Source organism: Hemicordylus capensis, chromosome 7 (assembly GCF_027244095.1).
Source record: "Hemicordylus capensis ecotype Gifberg chromosome 7, rHemCap1.1.pri, whole genome shotgun sequence".
In the NCBI taxonomy this organism is placed as follows: Eukaryota; Metazoa; Chordata; class Lepidosauria; order Squamata; family Cordylidae; genus Hemicordylus; species Hemicordylus capensis.
In genome coordinates this window covers 7713506-7729285 of record NC_069663.1, presented here as the reverse complement: position 1 = coordinate 7729285, position 15780 = coordinate 7713506, and the positions used below count along the sequence as shown (strand labels likewise).

At 47.2% G+C, this 15780-nt stretch overlaps 1 protein-coding gene across 1 annotated transcript in view; it reads right to left on the bottom strand.

Annotated features, from left to right (window-relative positions):
* Positions 1-15141, bottom strand: part of ELOA (elongin A) — a 51327-nt gene extending 36186 nt beyond the window's left edge. The window contains exon 1 of the mRNA XM_053268306.1: positions 14891-15141. Coding sequence (XP_053124281.1) covers positions 14891-14962 — 72 coding nt within the window. The 5' untranslated portion in view covers positions 14963-15141. The remainder of the gene's footprint in view (positions 1-14890) is intronic.
* Between the last annotated feature and the right edge of the window lie 639 nt (positions 15142-15780).

Below are 15780 nucleotides of genomic sequence, written 5' to 3'. Positions count from 1 at the left end.
TGATGGACTACAGCTCCAATCGTCCTCAGCCACAATAGCCAGAGGATGATGGCAGTTTTAGTCCCACAACATCTGGAGGTACCTGCAACCTTGGAGAAGCCGCTGCCAGTCTGTGCAGAGACAATACTGAGCGAGATGGACTAATGGTCTGACTCAGTATATGGCAGCTGCCTATGTTCCTATGTTACCCAAGTTTGAGAAAGTGGCTGGGGAAGATGGGATCTGTAGTTCAGCAGCAGCTGGAGGGCCAGGATTGCCCACCCCTGCACTAAGGTACCACCCCAATGGATGACCTTTTCCTCCCTTTTATATCCGATCTCTGCAACTGGCACCAAGTCAGTACTCTAGCTGTAAATATGTATGCCTTTGACCTCTGTGGAGGAGAGCTGGTCTTGTGGGAGCAAGCATGAATTGTCCCCTTTGCTAAGCAGGGTCCACCCTGGTTGCATCTGAATGCAAGGCTACACGTGAGCACTATAAGATATTCCCCTTAGGGGATGAGGCCACTCTGGGAAGGTTCCCAGTTCCCTCCCTGGCGGCAGCTCCAAGAGAGGACTGAGAGAGATTCCTGCCTGCAACCCTGGAGAAGCCGCTGCCATACAGTAGAAGGCAGTTTCCTATTTATTTATTTACCTACCTATCAATCAAATTTGTACACGGCCCCAAACTTTTGTCTCTGGGAGGCTAACAATAACATTTACCTTCCAGACCAGCCCAATAACAATTAGCAGTCCTTGCTTCCGAGTGAAGTTATTTACTTTTTTTGCAGAGTGGGGATGGGGCAGACAAGGTATATGCCAAAACAGAAGGGAGCAGCATGAGAAAAGGAATACTGTACCCTGCCCAATCTAAATCAATATGTGTTTATGGTTATAGCAACCAACTAACATGCACTTATTTAGGAAGTACATGGAACATTTCAATGTGAAATTAGTCAGTTCTGTATGCATTCTTTACAGAGAGGGTACATAGGAACATAGCAAGCTGCCATATACTGAGTCAGGCCATGAGTCCATCTAGCTCAGTATTGTCTTCACAGACTGGCAACAGCTTCTCCAAGGTTGCAGGCAAGAATCTCTCTCAGCCCTATCTTGGAGATGCTGCCAGGGAGGGAACTTGGAACCTAGATTCTCTTCCCAGAGCTGCTCCATCCCCTGAGGGGAACATCTTACAGTGCTCACACTTCTAGTCTCCCATTCATATGCAACCAGGGCAGACCCTGCATATGGGGACAAGTCATGCTTGCTACCACAAGACCAGCTCTCTTCCCTAAGGGTATTTAGCATTGTTTGGAATGTTACCAGGGATGCAACATGGCAGACCTCCTTGGCGAGGGTGTTCCAAATGCAGCACCACTACCAAGAAGGCCCTGTCTCTGGTTCCCACCACAGAGCTTGAGACAATGGTGGACCACAGCTTGTGAGGAGAATCTTAGGACATGGGCCAGCTAGGGTGGTCGGTACCATCGGAGGGATGGGGACAAATGCTCAATGTGATTTTTGACAAGGTCTACACTCCTGGAGATGGAAAACAGGTGATAGCATTGCAAGTCTTTCAGTATGTTCTCATGCTTCCCCCCCGCCTCCAGACCATCAGGCTTGCAACAGTGAAGTTTGCCATGGAATTGTAAAAGCTTTTTAAAGTATTAAAAACACAAAATCTACTATAACATTTTAATTGATGTTGTCAGAGGAAGGGGAATGAAAACTGGCAGGAATGTCCTCCAAACATTACTCCATGGAGAGAGTACATCTGTTCATTGTTATCCTAACCTTTATTTATTTACCTAACCTCTTTATCTATGTGGTCGCTAAAGAGACGACACCAACTTGATGGCATTTAATAAATCAAACCTCTTTATTTAGCAAGAGGAGAGCAACTGGACATCCCCAGCACAGCATCCCTCCAGTCGCTGTTACTGGTGTCTATCTTGTGTTTCTTTTTTACACTGTGAGCCCTTTGGGAGCCATTTTTAAAATGTATTTCTATCTATGTACACTGCTTTGAGAACTGTTGTTGAAAAGCGGTACATAAATATTTGTCGTATTCATATCCCTAACCCTCTCCTCCGTGCAAAAATGAATGCAATTTTACCCTAATTGTTTGAGGGTAGGGCACAGAAGCTGTGGGGAGACTCTCAAAGCTGCAAGTACAACAATGCTATCACCTATTCTCCCATCTCTAGGGGGCGTGGATGCTGCCAAAAATCACTATGAGCTTTCATCCCTTGAGAGCTACCAATGGCCAAAATGTGTGGGCCGGGTTCATGGACTACCCCTGACCTACAGACAGCTACATGTGGGGTGTCAGAATGAGAGGCAGACAGCTGAAGAGGGCAGTAATCCCCACCATGATACTCAGGACAGCATGACCAAAAGTAGGGGTAAAGGTAAAGTGTGCCCTCGAGTTGATGTCGACTCCTGGAGCCCACAGAGCCCTGTGGCTGTCTTTGGTAGAATACAGGAGGGGTGTACCATTGCCTCCTCCCGCACAGTGTGAGATGATGCCTTTCAGCACCTTCCTAGATCGCTGCTGCTCAATATACAGTGGTCCCTCTACTTACGAAATTAATCCGTTCCGAATGCACATTTGTAAGTAGAAAAATTCGTAAGTCGAAAAGCGGTTTCCCATAGGAATGCATTGGGAACGGATTAATGCGTTCCGGAGCCTAGAAAAAAGACCCAGACCCCCAGTAAGGCTTGCAAACTGCACAGGAACATTTCTTTTCAAGAATAAACAGGCAGTAAACAGGCAGGCAAGTCGAGGAAACCCCATCTAAAAATTTGTAAGTCGAGGAAACCCCATCTAAAAATTTGTAAGTCGAGGAAACCCCATCTAAAAATTTGTAAGTCGAGGAAACCCCATCTAAAAATTTGTAAGTCGAGGAAACCCCATCTAAAAATTTGTAAGTCGAAAAAACCGCATCTAAAACCGGATCTAAAACTGCCGTTTGTAACTCGAAAAATACTTATGTCAAGTAGTTTGTAAGTCGAGGGACCACTGTAGTAGTACCAGCGGGGATTTGAACTGACAGCCTTCTTCTTGTTAGTCAGGTATTTCCCCGCTGCGCCAAAATTGACTTGACTGCACACTTTATTTTACAGTTCTAGCTTCTTTACAAAGCAGCCAAAAGGAGAGAGAGTGCAAGTGGAGAATTCCTTGCGGAAATACCATCCCCTCGCCACCCCACCCAGTGTCAGTGATATGGGGCCCGAAAGCTTTCCATTTCTAAACACACAGGATTTCTTAAAAAATAATGAGTAACCATGTCCGTACAGAACATACCTTTCAAACAGGGTCGTTTCAACTAATTTAGCTTCCCCCACCCCAGGTGATTACCCTTAGAAAGCAGGCATACAGAGCTCTTTGGGCATGTTAGGACACTCACTGAAGCAGCCTTCAATGCATCAATACCCCGCCCTTTAAAACAATGAAAGGGCAATATCTACTGAATTGCTCTGTCATATATATATTTACACACACACAGACGTATTCAAATAAATTAAATGCACAAGTAAAGCTTTGCATACAAGTAAAAATCACATTAGGCGTGCTTTCCCTAGGATAGGCACCACAGTTAAATTTCAAGGCGCCATGGCTCACAGGCACCTGGGATTTGTCAAGTCCTGGCCTAGCATATAACAGGTGTGCAATGGGGCAGCAAAGTTACTATAGATTATTATTATTATTATTTTACATTTATATCCCGCTCTTCCTCCAAGGAGCCCAGAGCGGTGTACTACATCCTTGAGTTTCTCTTTCACAACAACCCTGTGAAGTAGGTTAGGCTGAGAGAGAAGTGACTGGCCCAGAGTAACCCAGCTAGTCTCCTGGCTGAATGGGGATTTGAACTCGGGTCTCCCCGGTCCTAGTCCAGCACTCTAACCACGACACCACACTGGCTCTCTTTCAATCTCTCAGATCAGTGATTGTCACTATTTTTCAAGCAGGGGGCTACTCTGCTCTCAACATGCTGATCTCTGTGCAATGCTGTGCGGAGGTCGGGGAGGGGGGCAAGGAGAGATCTTCCTTAAGCCCCTCTGACTAATGGTGAAGTGGAATACTCAGCACAGCCCCCCGGAGCTGCATGGAGGCAACTCCCCAGAACATACCTCCCTGCAACCCAGGCAAGTGTGTGTTGGCCTCTTCCAGCATGACACTTACTGGGGGCTGCAGGGAGGTACGCTGCAGCCCCAAACCAGCAGTAGGTAACGAAGTAGGTAGCGAAGGTAAGGGCACCCTCCCTGTGCCTTAAAGCCCCCGCAGTTCCAGGAGGCTGTGCTGAGTATTCTGCTTCACCATTAGTCAGAGGGGCTTAAGGAAGAGAGACTCCTACCTGTAACCTTGGAGAAGCTGCTGCCAGTTTTTGTAGACCAGGAAGGCACAAATGGCCCTCCGGGTGTTTTTGGACTACAACTCCCATCATCCCCAGCCACAGTGGCTAATAGTCAGGAATTACGGGAGTTGTAGTCCAACATCTGCATGCAGGCCGAAGTTGTGCAGCCCTGATATAAACAATGCTGAGCTAGATGGACCAACAGTCTGACTCTGTATAAGGCAGATTCCTGTGTTCCACTGATAGGTTTTACCTACCCAAGGAAGTTTAGCTGTTGCTGAAGATGGGTGCCAGAAATGAATGCCATGAATTGCTGTTGTAAAAATCGCCTTGACCAGGACTGTAAGAGGCAATGGCCCCCTCTGCTCCCCAGAGGAAAGAGTTACATCAGCAATCATCAAAGTGTGTGCCAGACACATTAAGAATGCCACTGGAGACTTCTTGCCACAAGATTAAATTCATTCAAGGCTCCTGGGAGCGCAAAGCTGTCACCAACAGAGGCGGCTGCTTGCTGAATCTCAGCAACCCCTTGTTGCTTCTCCGTCAGCCTCTGTATAATGTGTGATCAGATGATTCAGTCATTCCCAATTCACAGACACAGTAGAACGGCAAGCTGGATTTACTTTGAGGTTCTCTTCATCAAGCAAGAAACAGCTCATTGCAATCCTGGATGAAATCAGGGCCAGCTAACTTGGTGTCTCTTCTGGAGAAGAGGACCCTCTCATTTAGGAACATAGGAAATTGCCTGCCTTAGTTAGACCATCTAGTTCAGTACTGACTGGCAACAGCTCTCCAAGTTTTTAGCATATGTCTCTCCCAATCCTCCCTGGAGATGCTGCCAGGGATTGAACCTGGGACTTTCTGCATGCAAGCAGATGCTCTACCACTGAGCTATAGCTTCATTCCCTGAGGGGAATATCTCACAGTGCTCATAGATAAGCACTCACAAGTCTCCCATCCAAATGCAAACCAGCCCTGCTTAGCTCACTAACACAAAACCAGCTCTCCTCTCCACTTTCAGGACACAGCCACAGCAGAACCAAAGGAACATCCCCAACAATTTCCCCAAATTATGTAGGTAAAAAGACACCAAAAAAAACCCACAAGGGAGGCAGCGAACATCACATTCTTGACAAAGGAGAAGAAAGAATGAAAAAACAAGGCAGAGAGAAGCAGGAAAGAAGGGATTCCAACGGAGTCCCTATCTAATTCTGGCTAGGAGTACCACAAACCTTCCCAAGGTGAAGCCAAGGAGAACAGGAGCAGAGGTGGTGGGATTGCCTGTTCTTCTGCCTGGTGACAGGAGAGAATCTCATAGCAGGTCCAACTTCCCATTCTCAGTCATCAGGGCAAGAGAGGGGTGTCCAAAAACAGTGCTCACATCCCAGGGCAGGGCAGAGAGCACTCCTTCAGAAAACATGTTGAAGATAACCAACCAGGGCTTTGACCAAAGAAACCACCTTTTAATGCCTTAAGAAAGTGAAGACCATGTAGGCGCCCTACAGAAGTCTTGTAGGAGAATGCTGGTATGCATGGCTGCAGATGTGACCGCACTCTGAACAGAACAGGAAGTGATGTCGTCTGCTGGGGATTTGCCTTTGGATCTATACACCAGAGCAACACACATGGTGAGCAATCTCTTTACAGTGGACTGGGTGACCCTGACCCCTTGGAAACAAGCTTGAAAGAAACTCATCAGGAATCAGAACTCTTGGGATCTCCCAACACCCTACCATTTTGCTGCGGGTGAAAGAGGCAGCAACTAGGGTTTTGTTTGGAGCTGCCTGCTGGGATCACAACACGTCCATTTTCAAAGAACTACACTGGCTGCCAATTTGTTTCCAGGTCCAAGTCAAAGTGCTGGTTTTGTCCTTTAAAGCTCTTAATGGTTTGGGTCCTGGATATATCTGAAAGACCGTCTGCTCCCAAACGTTTCTGCCCATCAGAGAGGACTCTGTTGTGTGTGCCTGCAATGAGGGAGGCTGAGAAGGACAGGGCCTTCTAAGTCAATGCCCCCCAGGCGCTGGTATGCTTCGCCAATAGCTCCTCTCTCACAGTTTTTAGAAAGCAGGAAAAATCTGGCTTTTATATAAAGCATGCAGTTTTTTTCTTCTACAAACATTGCTTTTGTATGCCGTTTCTATTGGTCTTCAACTTCTTAACAGATTTTTTATTTTTAATACTTGTATTATAGGACCTGTTTTTAATTTTTTTTATAGAGTTGTATTGTTTTAACATGTTGTGGACCACCTTGTGATATTTACCTGCATTGAAGATGACTCAACTTCAGACAACCCCTTTAAAAAGCAGAGGTTAAATACAGGTTATACCTGCATTTACTCAAAGGGAACAGGACTCTGAATTTAAGACAACCTCCCATTTCTAATATCAAAAAACTTTGGAAAAACCTAATCTTGGATTCAGGTAAATACAGTATATAAACTGAATAATTAATAAATATAGATGTGAATGTTCAGTTTACATCACCTCTTCTCCTTGAAAGGAGGTCAGGACAGAAGCCAGGTACATAGGAAACATAGGAAGCTGCCATCTACTGAATCTGACCCTTGGTCTATCTAGCTCAGTATTGTCTTCACAGACTGGCAGCGGCTTCTCCAAGGTTGCAGGCAGGAATCTCTCTCAGCCCTTTTGGAAAAACAGACTTGGGAAGAACTAACCTCGGGTTTGAGCGATAGAACCTCCTTTCAAGGTCCCAGAAAGAAACCTTCAAGGAAACGGGATGGAACGGGTGCCCCCATACTAGGGAACTGGAACGTTCCCCTTCTCGTAATCAGGTTAGTAAACTTATATGTCATTTATGCAATGCTCCTGCATAGGAATAAGGAGGGAAGACGCGACCAAGAGGTTCACACAGATGAGACAGTAAATCTCTTCTGGAAAAGTTTGTCTGGTTATGTGCAAAAAGACAAGAGTATCTCTTCTAAACAGCAATGGGACAAATTGTGGAAATGGACGTCGGACGTAAACCCCCCCCATTACCTGATGTGCCTTGAAATCCCCCACCCCCGAGTTACAGTACTACCTGCATATACTTCATCATAACCTTGTGTGTTTCCAAATCCTTGTGTGTAAATCTTTGTAGATATATCATGTACAAACAACCACTTTGTATATAATTGTGCTTTGGCAACGTACTGTATGCTTTGGTAGTTTGTTGGTTCAATAAAAAAATCTTGTCCTATCAAAAAAAAAAATCTTGTCCTATCTTGGAGATGCTGCCAGGGAGGGAACTTGGAACCTAGATTCTCTTCCCAGAGCCGCTCCATCCCCTGAGGGGAATATCAGGTAGGAGGTAGGATCAGCTCTTTGCTCCTATGAAAAGTGGAACTAACTTTGGGCATGGACCAGTATGGTGCACAATCTTGCCATTGTGGAAAATCCAGAGGTCTTTTTCGACAAAAAGTATACCCTTCTTCAGTTTTAACAGAAAGCTCAAGCCATCCTGTTTGGGAGCTAGGACATGTTGGCAGGGAAGCAGGAACCACTGCAAGGCCTGGAGTGGATCCTCACCCAGGTACCCAGTTTATGCATGCTATTATCATATTTATCAAAATAGACGAGACGATTTAAACTTGGGTGCTGGAGAAGACTTTTGAGGATACCATGGACAGCCAGGAAAACAAACAAATGGATCATAGAACAAATCAATCCAGAATTTTCACTCGAGGCACAAATGACCAGGCTCAAACTATCATACTTCGGACACAATATGCGAAAACCCAGCTCCCTTGAGAAGTCCATAATGCTGGGGAAAGTTGAAGGAAAGAGAAGAAGAGGATGACCAGCAGCAAGGTGGATGGAATCGATTACAACGACGAATGCACCACTGAGAGACCAGAAAGGCCAAGTTAAAGACAGATAATCCTGGAGAGAATCTATGTGATTCTTTTGTCAAGAATTGACACCAACTTGAATCAATCAATTTGGGGACAACTCTGAATTTAAGACAGCTCCCATAAAAACAGAGGTTAAATGCAGGTCTCTGAATTTAAGACAACCCCTCCCACAATTTCTAACATCAAATAACTTGGAAAACCTGAAAAACCTAGTTTTGGATTCAGGAAAATACAGTATAGTACTCTGTTGCTGAGATAGCTGCAGGACACCTATTGTCAAGTATGACAAAATCTCTTATCATGGAGATTATCTTGTTTATCTTCCCCTGAAGCAAGAAAACCCTCTTTGCTTCCATATCAAAGAGAGTGGTGGCTGACCAGCTCCAAGCTGTCTTGGAGGAAACTGATAAGACCCATTTCAAACTGGCTTTTAGAGTGGGCTATGGGGTTGAGACGACCTTCGCCAGGGAATTGACAAGAGTGAGTGCGACTTAACATTTTAATTTTAATCTGCTTTTAAATGGGTTTTTTTAAATTTCAATTGGTATGTATTTCTTTATTTTAGGGTAAACTGCCCTGAGCCACTTTAGGAAGGGCAGTATAAAAACAAACAAAAAAATAAAGTAAAACAAAAATCTGTTATTACTCCTAGATGTTTCAGCCTCTTGTATCAATACCATCACTTGCCATACAAACTGCAGGAAGCAAAACAAGTGCTAGAACTGGAAAGAACAGGCACATTGCCATGAAGTTGACTGATGCCAGTCTCCACTGAAGTCTCCATCCAGAACTTCTTTGGTTATATGAAACAAATGAAGAATTTTGAGTCCAAAAACCACTCTCCGGTACCTGTACATCTGGGCACTATGAAGAACCCAGAGAAGATACTGGAGTAGAACAGGCTCTGTACCACCTGTACTGAGAAGGTGGGAGACTGCTGTCAAAATCCAGTGGTGTCTTGCCAGGTTCCTGGAAGTGAGTGAGGGAAAGAATCGGAAGGGTTCTAGGCTGGAGGGAACAGCTGTGGTGAATGTGATGAAACCCCATCAATCCACGGTCAAGAGGACCCAAGTATAGTCATGAGGGCTCAGAGTTCTGGAGCCAGACTAATGTGGACTTTCCAGGTTACTTGCATCCCAGCGTGAGAGCCAGCGTGGTGTACTGGTTAGAGTGCTGGACTAGGACCAGGAAGACCTGAGTTCAAATCCCCATTCAGCCATGAAACTAGCTGGGTGACTCTGGGCCAGTCACTTCTCTCTCAGCCTAACCTACTTCACAGGGTTGTTGTGAAAGAGAAACTCAAGGATGTAGTACACCGCTCTGGGCTCCTTGGAGGAAGAGCAGGATATAAATGTAATCATCATCATCATCATCATCACCATCATCATCATCCCTGGCTGGGCATCACATTGGGTAGTTTGCAATGAGTATGGAAGCAGAAAAGAGCAGAAAAGCTTGAAATGCCAGTTTTTTGCAATAACTACTCCCATACCTCCAGTAGGAAGCAGCACGATGGGGCTTCTTTCCATTTCTCTTTTTTGTTCTGCAGTCGACAGGGCATTCCCTTTCTTCTTGGTCTCTTGGAGGACCAGAATCAAAGCTGCATCCAAAAGCAGCCGCCCACCCCTCTGTCTCACTGGAGGAGGTGGGGGAAGTGTTTGGCTGTCAGCCAGAGGTTGCTACAACACTGGATGCCCCTACCCTGGCAGAGATTTTTACGCAATCCATCACAGGAAGCTGCCTTCTCCTGAGTCAGACCCTTGGTCCATCTAGCCCAGTATTGTCTACACTGACTGGCAGCGGCTCTCCAAGGATTCAGGCAGGGGTCCTTCCCAGCGCTATCTGGAGTTGCTGTCAGGGAATGAACCCAGGTTCTCCCTTCTTCCTCTGAGCTACAGCCCACTCCCTAAGGGGAATATCTTAGGGCAGACAGTGTTCATATGTGGGCACCCATCCAATTGCAAACCCAAAGAAACCCTGCTTGGCAAAGGGGACAATTCATGCTCGCCTCCACAAGACTGGCTTTCCACCCTTAAGTGGTTGGTTCAATTCACTCATGACTCTGCATTGTGGCCGTGGCCAGTTTAATTAGCCCTTATCTGCAATGGTTTCCCCCCAGGAGGATCGCAGGGAGTGGAGACAGATAATGTTACTAAGATAAAGTGGCTAAGATCAGGTTTGCAGTGGCTGCACAGACGGACAGGGAGGATGTTACATAGACACAGTCTTGTTTCTTGATCTTTTTTGTTGCCAGGCTCTGCTGGGAGGAGAGCTGGTCTTGTGGTAGCAAGCATGGCTTGTCCCCTTTGTTAAGCAGAGTCCACCCTGGTTGCATCTGAATGGGAGACTTGATGAGTGAACACTGTAAGGTATTCCCCTTAGGGGATGGAGCTGCTCTGGGAAGAGGATCTGAACTTTCCAAGCTCCTTCCCTGGCATCTCAAGATAGGGCTGAGAGCGATTTATTTATTTACTTACTTATTTGATTTCTATACCGCCCTTCCAAACATGGCTCAGGGAGGTTTACACAGAGAAATAATACATAAATAAGATGGATCCCTGTCCCCAAAGGGCTCACAATCGAAAAAGAAACATAAGACAGACACCAGCAACAGTACTGTGGTGGGGTAGATTGGGCCAGTTACTCTCCCTCTGCTAAATAAAAGAGAGTCACCATATTAAAACGTGCCTCTGCCAAGTTAGCAGGGGCTAGCAGATAGGAGATTCCTGCCTGCAACCTTGTAGAAGCCGCTGCCCATCTGGGTAATACTGAGCTAGATGGACCAAGGGTCTGACTCGGTATATCGCAGCTTCCGATGTCCCTAGAGATTCCACTCCCTCTTTGGGCTCCACACAGAGGCAGGTCCATCACTTCCAGGGGAAGTGTATTTGCCAGATGGTGTTGGAGCCCTAAGCCTAGCCATGCTCATGAGAGGATTTCATTGGGGAATTCTGGGAAGGGGACCACGGTGTTCATTCACAAGGTGCTTGAAGACAGCACCTAGCTAGAAAACATTGGCAAGGTGAATTGGGAAACAAGCAGATCTGGATGCTCTCTATTATTATTATTATTATTATTTTACATTTATATCCCGCTCTTCCTCCAAGGAGCCCAGAGCGGTGTACTAAATACTTGAGTTTCTCTTTCACAACAACCCTGTGAAGTAGGTTAGGCTGAGAGAGAAGTGACTGGCCCAGAGTCACCCAGCTATGGAGTCACCCCTCTATGGAGGGGAGGCAGCAGAGAGCACTTGGCCAACCAGTTGTGAGCACTTTAAGATAATATTACCCCCCGGGGATGAGGCTGCTCTGGGAAGAATAATTGCGTGCAGAAGGTTCCAAGTTCCCTTCCTGGCATCTCCAGATAGGGCTGAGAGAGACTCCTGTCTGCAACCTTGGAGAAGCCACTGCCTGCCTGGGCAGACAATATTGAGCTAGATGGACCCATGGTCTGATTCAGTAGAAGGCAGCTTTCTATGTTCCTAAGGGATTTCTCCTCCAAATTATCCTCTCTTCCTCACATTTTTTTCTTGAGCAAAAACCATTTCCCCTGGGCTTAGCTTTGCCTATGGGCTCCCAGACTGAGGAAACATTTTGGGCATCTGGAGATGCAGGAGGTTTTTTATGTAGATCAGGGAAGGTTTGCCCTCCCCTTCCTTGCCCTGCATAAGTGGTAGCTGGTGAGGACATGAACAAGAGCTCTCAGGAATCTCTGCCCCCACACTGGATGCAAGCACTTTTGTCAAGACCAGAAGACTCCACAACACCACGTGGCATTCCTGCCTGACAACACCAGCTTCACATCCCTGCAAACAAGATGTGGCCTAAGGAAACTTTTTTGCACTGTGTCCTGCTAACATGTTGGATCAATATTTAACTACGCACACTTACTAAGGAGCAGATCCCATTGAACCCAGTGGGACTTACTTCTGAGTAAACATGCACAGGTTTGGACTGCAAGTGTCCAATTCAGTCTGCTTATAGACCCACGTTCCTGGACACGATGGAGATTAATTTAAATCTCACTCAGATGAATCTACATGAACCACAGGCCCCTGCCCCCCGCTGACTGTCTATATCAGAGCTGCACAACTTTGGCCCTCCTGCACTGTTGAACTACAACTCCCATCAGCCCTGACTATTGGCCACTGGGGATTATGGGAGTTGTAGTCCAACAACAGCTGGAGGGGCAAAGTCATGCAGCTCTGGTCTACACAGACACTTACAGCTAGAAACAGAAAAATCTACATGTGTCAGAAAATCTGAAGATACCTTTCCTTGCCTCTGTCCATCACACACACACAAACACACACTTTTGTGGACACAGTAAGATTCACCGAGGGGACAGTGTTCCCTCTAAGGCGTGCACGTGTGTACACTCACATGTTTTTTGATGTCCACTCAGTCAATTTTAGATCCCACTCAGGTTGAATCAGGAAGGCCCCACCCTGAATGCACGTGCACACACACTGCCTTGATACTGCTGCCCAGAACATATTCTGCACAGAGATGAAAAAAATTAGTGAGAACACTACCGAGGGGATTTTAGTTCTGGGTCTCTGAAAAAAATAGTCACAACTCACTTTTTACAATGGACCTGTCCTTTCCAAAATACCAATAGGAACATAGGAAGCTGCCATATACTGAGTCCGACCATAGGTCCATCTAGCTCAGTATTTTCTACACAGACTGGCAGCGGCTTCTCCAAGGTTGCATGCAGGCAGGAATCTCACTTAGCCCTATATTGGAGATGCCAGAGAGGGAATCTGGAACCTAGATGCTCTTCCCAGAGTGACTCCACTCCCTGAGGGGAATATCTTCCAGTGCTCACACTGCTAGTCTCCCATTCAAATGCAACAAGGGTGAACCCTGCTTAGCTAAGGGGACAAGTCATGCTTGCTAGCACAAGACCAGCTCTCCAATGCCCATCAGTAAATAAGAGTTTCCGGATTGGCACTTTTTAATACAATTGCAACAGATGTCCAAATCCATGAGCAGTTTTGAACCATCTCCTCTTTGCTCAAAGTAGTTCAGCTCCTAGATTACCAAAGGAACAGACCAGAGGATGGGTCCATAGCTCAGTGGTAGAGCATTTGCTTTGCATGCAGAAGGTCCCACAGGTAGAGATAGGAGAGACCCCCTAAGATCCTAGGGAGCTGCTGCCAGTCAGTGCAGACAATACAGAGTTAGATTGACTGATAGCTAGATTCAGTATGAGGCAGCTTCCGATGCTCATCTAATTTTAAAAGATCTTCAGACAGAGGGAGCAACTCAGATTGCTGCACAGCGAGCACAAAACCCTCAAGAAACAGGAAGTACTTTTAGGAACAGAATCTCTTTGCCAGGTGGTTTAGTGCTGCAAGGATGAGCACAAGAGATAAGATGGAAGGTGCTTTCCTTCCAGCACGGGATGCTAAGTCATTAGTGCATTTCTTCTCTCCCCCTATGCAATTTAGTAGACATCTGATAAACATAACAAAATATTTAAAGGATGCCAAGTTACACCGATCTATCAGCAAACTCCTCCTCTATGAGCCCAGGAAAAAGAAACTCAGCTCCTTTCTTGTAAATCTCCCATAGAATCTCTCTCACTCATACATATAGGTCTGTCCCCAAATCTCTTTCATATCCCCCCTGACTCCTCACTGCACATACAGAAGTTCACTTACACTCAACAGAGTTATTTTTCTTCCCACACTTCATACCACAATTTGATTAAAGAAGAGTTGCCAGGTGATTAAACCACTTTGCAAGGTAATTAAATCACTTTAAAGTAAAGCAATTAAAGGAAGAGTTGCAAGGAAGGTCTCCTTCAGCCCACCGACACGGGAAAAGCGGCTGAAAGTGCAAAACCAGAGAGCGGCAATTATCCCAGATTAGACTCTTATGGGTTTCTAAAGGGCTGCAACCTTCCAGACAGCTCTAAAGGGCTGTTCTCCTTCAGATCTCTCTGCCATCCCGTTTCAAAGGCGGGGGCCCCCAGGCCATCCCTCACCCAAGAAGATCCCCCTTCCTCCTTCCAGCACACACGATAACTTTGCTCGCCATGCGAATTAACCCAGAACAAGCCACTACCCCCAGAGGTCCCCCGACTGACACAAATCAGAAGAACCCCGACATCACCGCCCCTGTATGGAAGAGACACGTGTATGTGTGCCTTGAGAAGGCAGCCCCCATTTCACCCTCCCCTGGGTTCAAGGCAGTGCAGTCGTGCAGGCCCCCCCCCCGGGGCAAGCGGATGCCCATTGAATAGGTGCCCTTGGAAGCGGAGCTCTGGCACCCCCCCCATCTCCACCCCCCACGGGAGTCAGCTCCCCCCAGACCTTCACCAAAAGGCTCTCTCGGGGTCTCAGCTCTGCAGAAGTCACAGCGAGCAGCGGTCCCAGCCCCAGCCCACCCCCCGTGCCACTGTTTCTTGGGGGGGGGCATTCTCCCAGATACACACCGTCACCCCAGATCTCCTGCACCCCCACTGAGATGCCCCCCATCCAGTTCCACCTACAGCCCCCCCAAGAAGGCAGGCCCTCCCCCTCCTTCTCAGGGACCCCTCCCCAATCCCTATCGCCGGCACTGTGGCCCTTAAAGGGGCCCGCTCGCCGCCCCCTCTCGCCGAGGCCCTCCAGCCGCTGGGCCGCGGGGGCTGCTGCTCCGCCGCCCCCCCCGCTTTCCCTCCCCTTCCCCTTCAGGGGTCCCTTTACCTTCTTGGGCTCCGAACTGCCCGAGAGCCGCGACTGCAGCTTCCCGACAACTTCTAGTACCGACTCCGCCATTTTTACTGCTGGCGAGGCCTCTTCACGGCGGAAGTAGCTGTTGCTTCACTGCCTACCCAGAAGGACTCGGGACTTCCCCTATTGCCAAACCTCTCGTCTCCTTCGTCACCCTTTTTTTCCGCGCCGCCATGTTTGCTCCTGGCAAAAACCCCAGCGGCGAGACAGATAAACAAACCGTTCTCCTGGGCAGCTCGCCTCCGCCATCTTGGAACCGGGCAAAAGCTTCCCAAATGAAGAAGGTGGTGGGGGACGAAAATCGCCATCTTGGATGCTGGCACGGGGAGGGAGGAAAAAAACAGCGAAGGGAAGAATGGGTTGGGATTTTTCCATCTTGGATGAGGGCACGAAGCTTTCTCGCTGATGTGCAGCCACCATTTTGAGTGCTGGCAAGGGCTAGCTGCCCTCAAACGTTTTAAGCATCGCTCACGTTTGGCTTTGTTCACCCCAAAATTGTTTGTGCCTTTTCAGCACTGTGTGTGTGTGTGTGTGTGTGTGTGAAAGCCTTTCCCAGTTTGCAAAGAACAGCCATATTCACACATTAAGTGCAACACACGCACAACTTGTGCACAGTGGTGGATTAATGGAGAGGCAGAGTAGGCATTTATTTGGCTATGGCGGCAAAATTTGAGGTGCAGCAAATTTTGCCCCTCCTCAAATTTTGCCACCCCTCTCTGTGGGCAAGAGCTGCTGCAGCAAGGGTGGAATAGGCGAGGAGAAAGTTCCCCCTTTTACCTTGCAGGGGGAGGGGAAGCAAACCATTTTTGTTTAAGGTAAAAGGGCGGCAAAAAGCTTAATCCGCCTCTGTGTGTGCATGTACC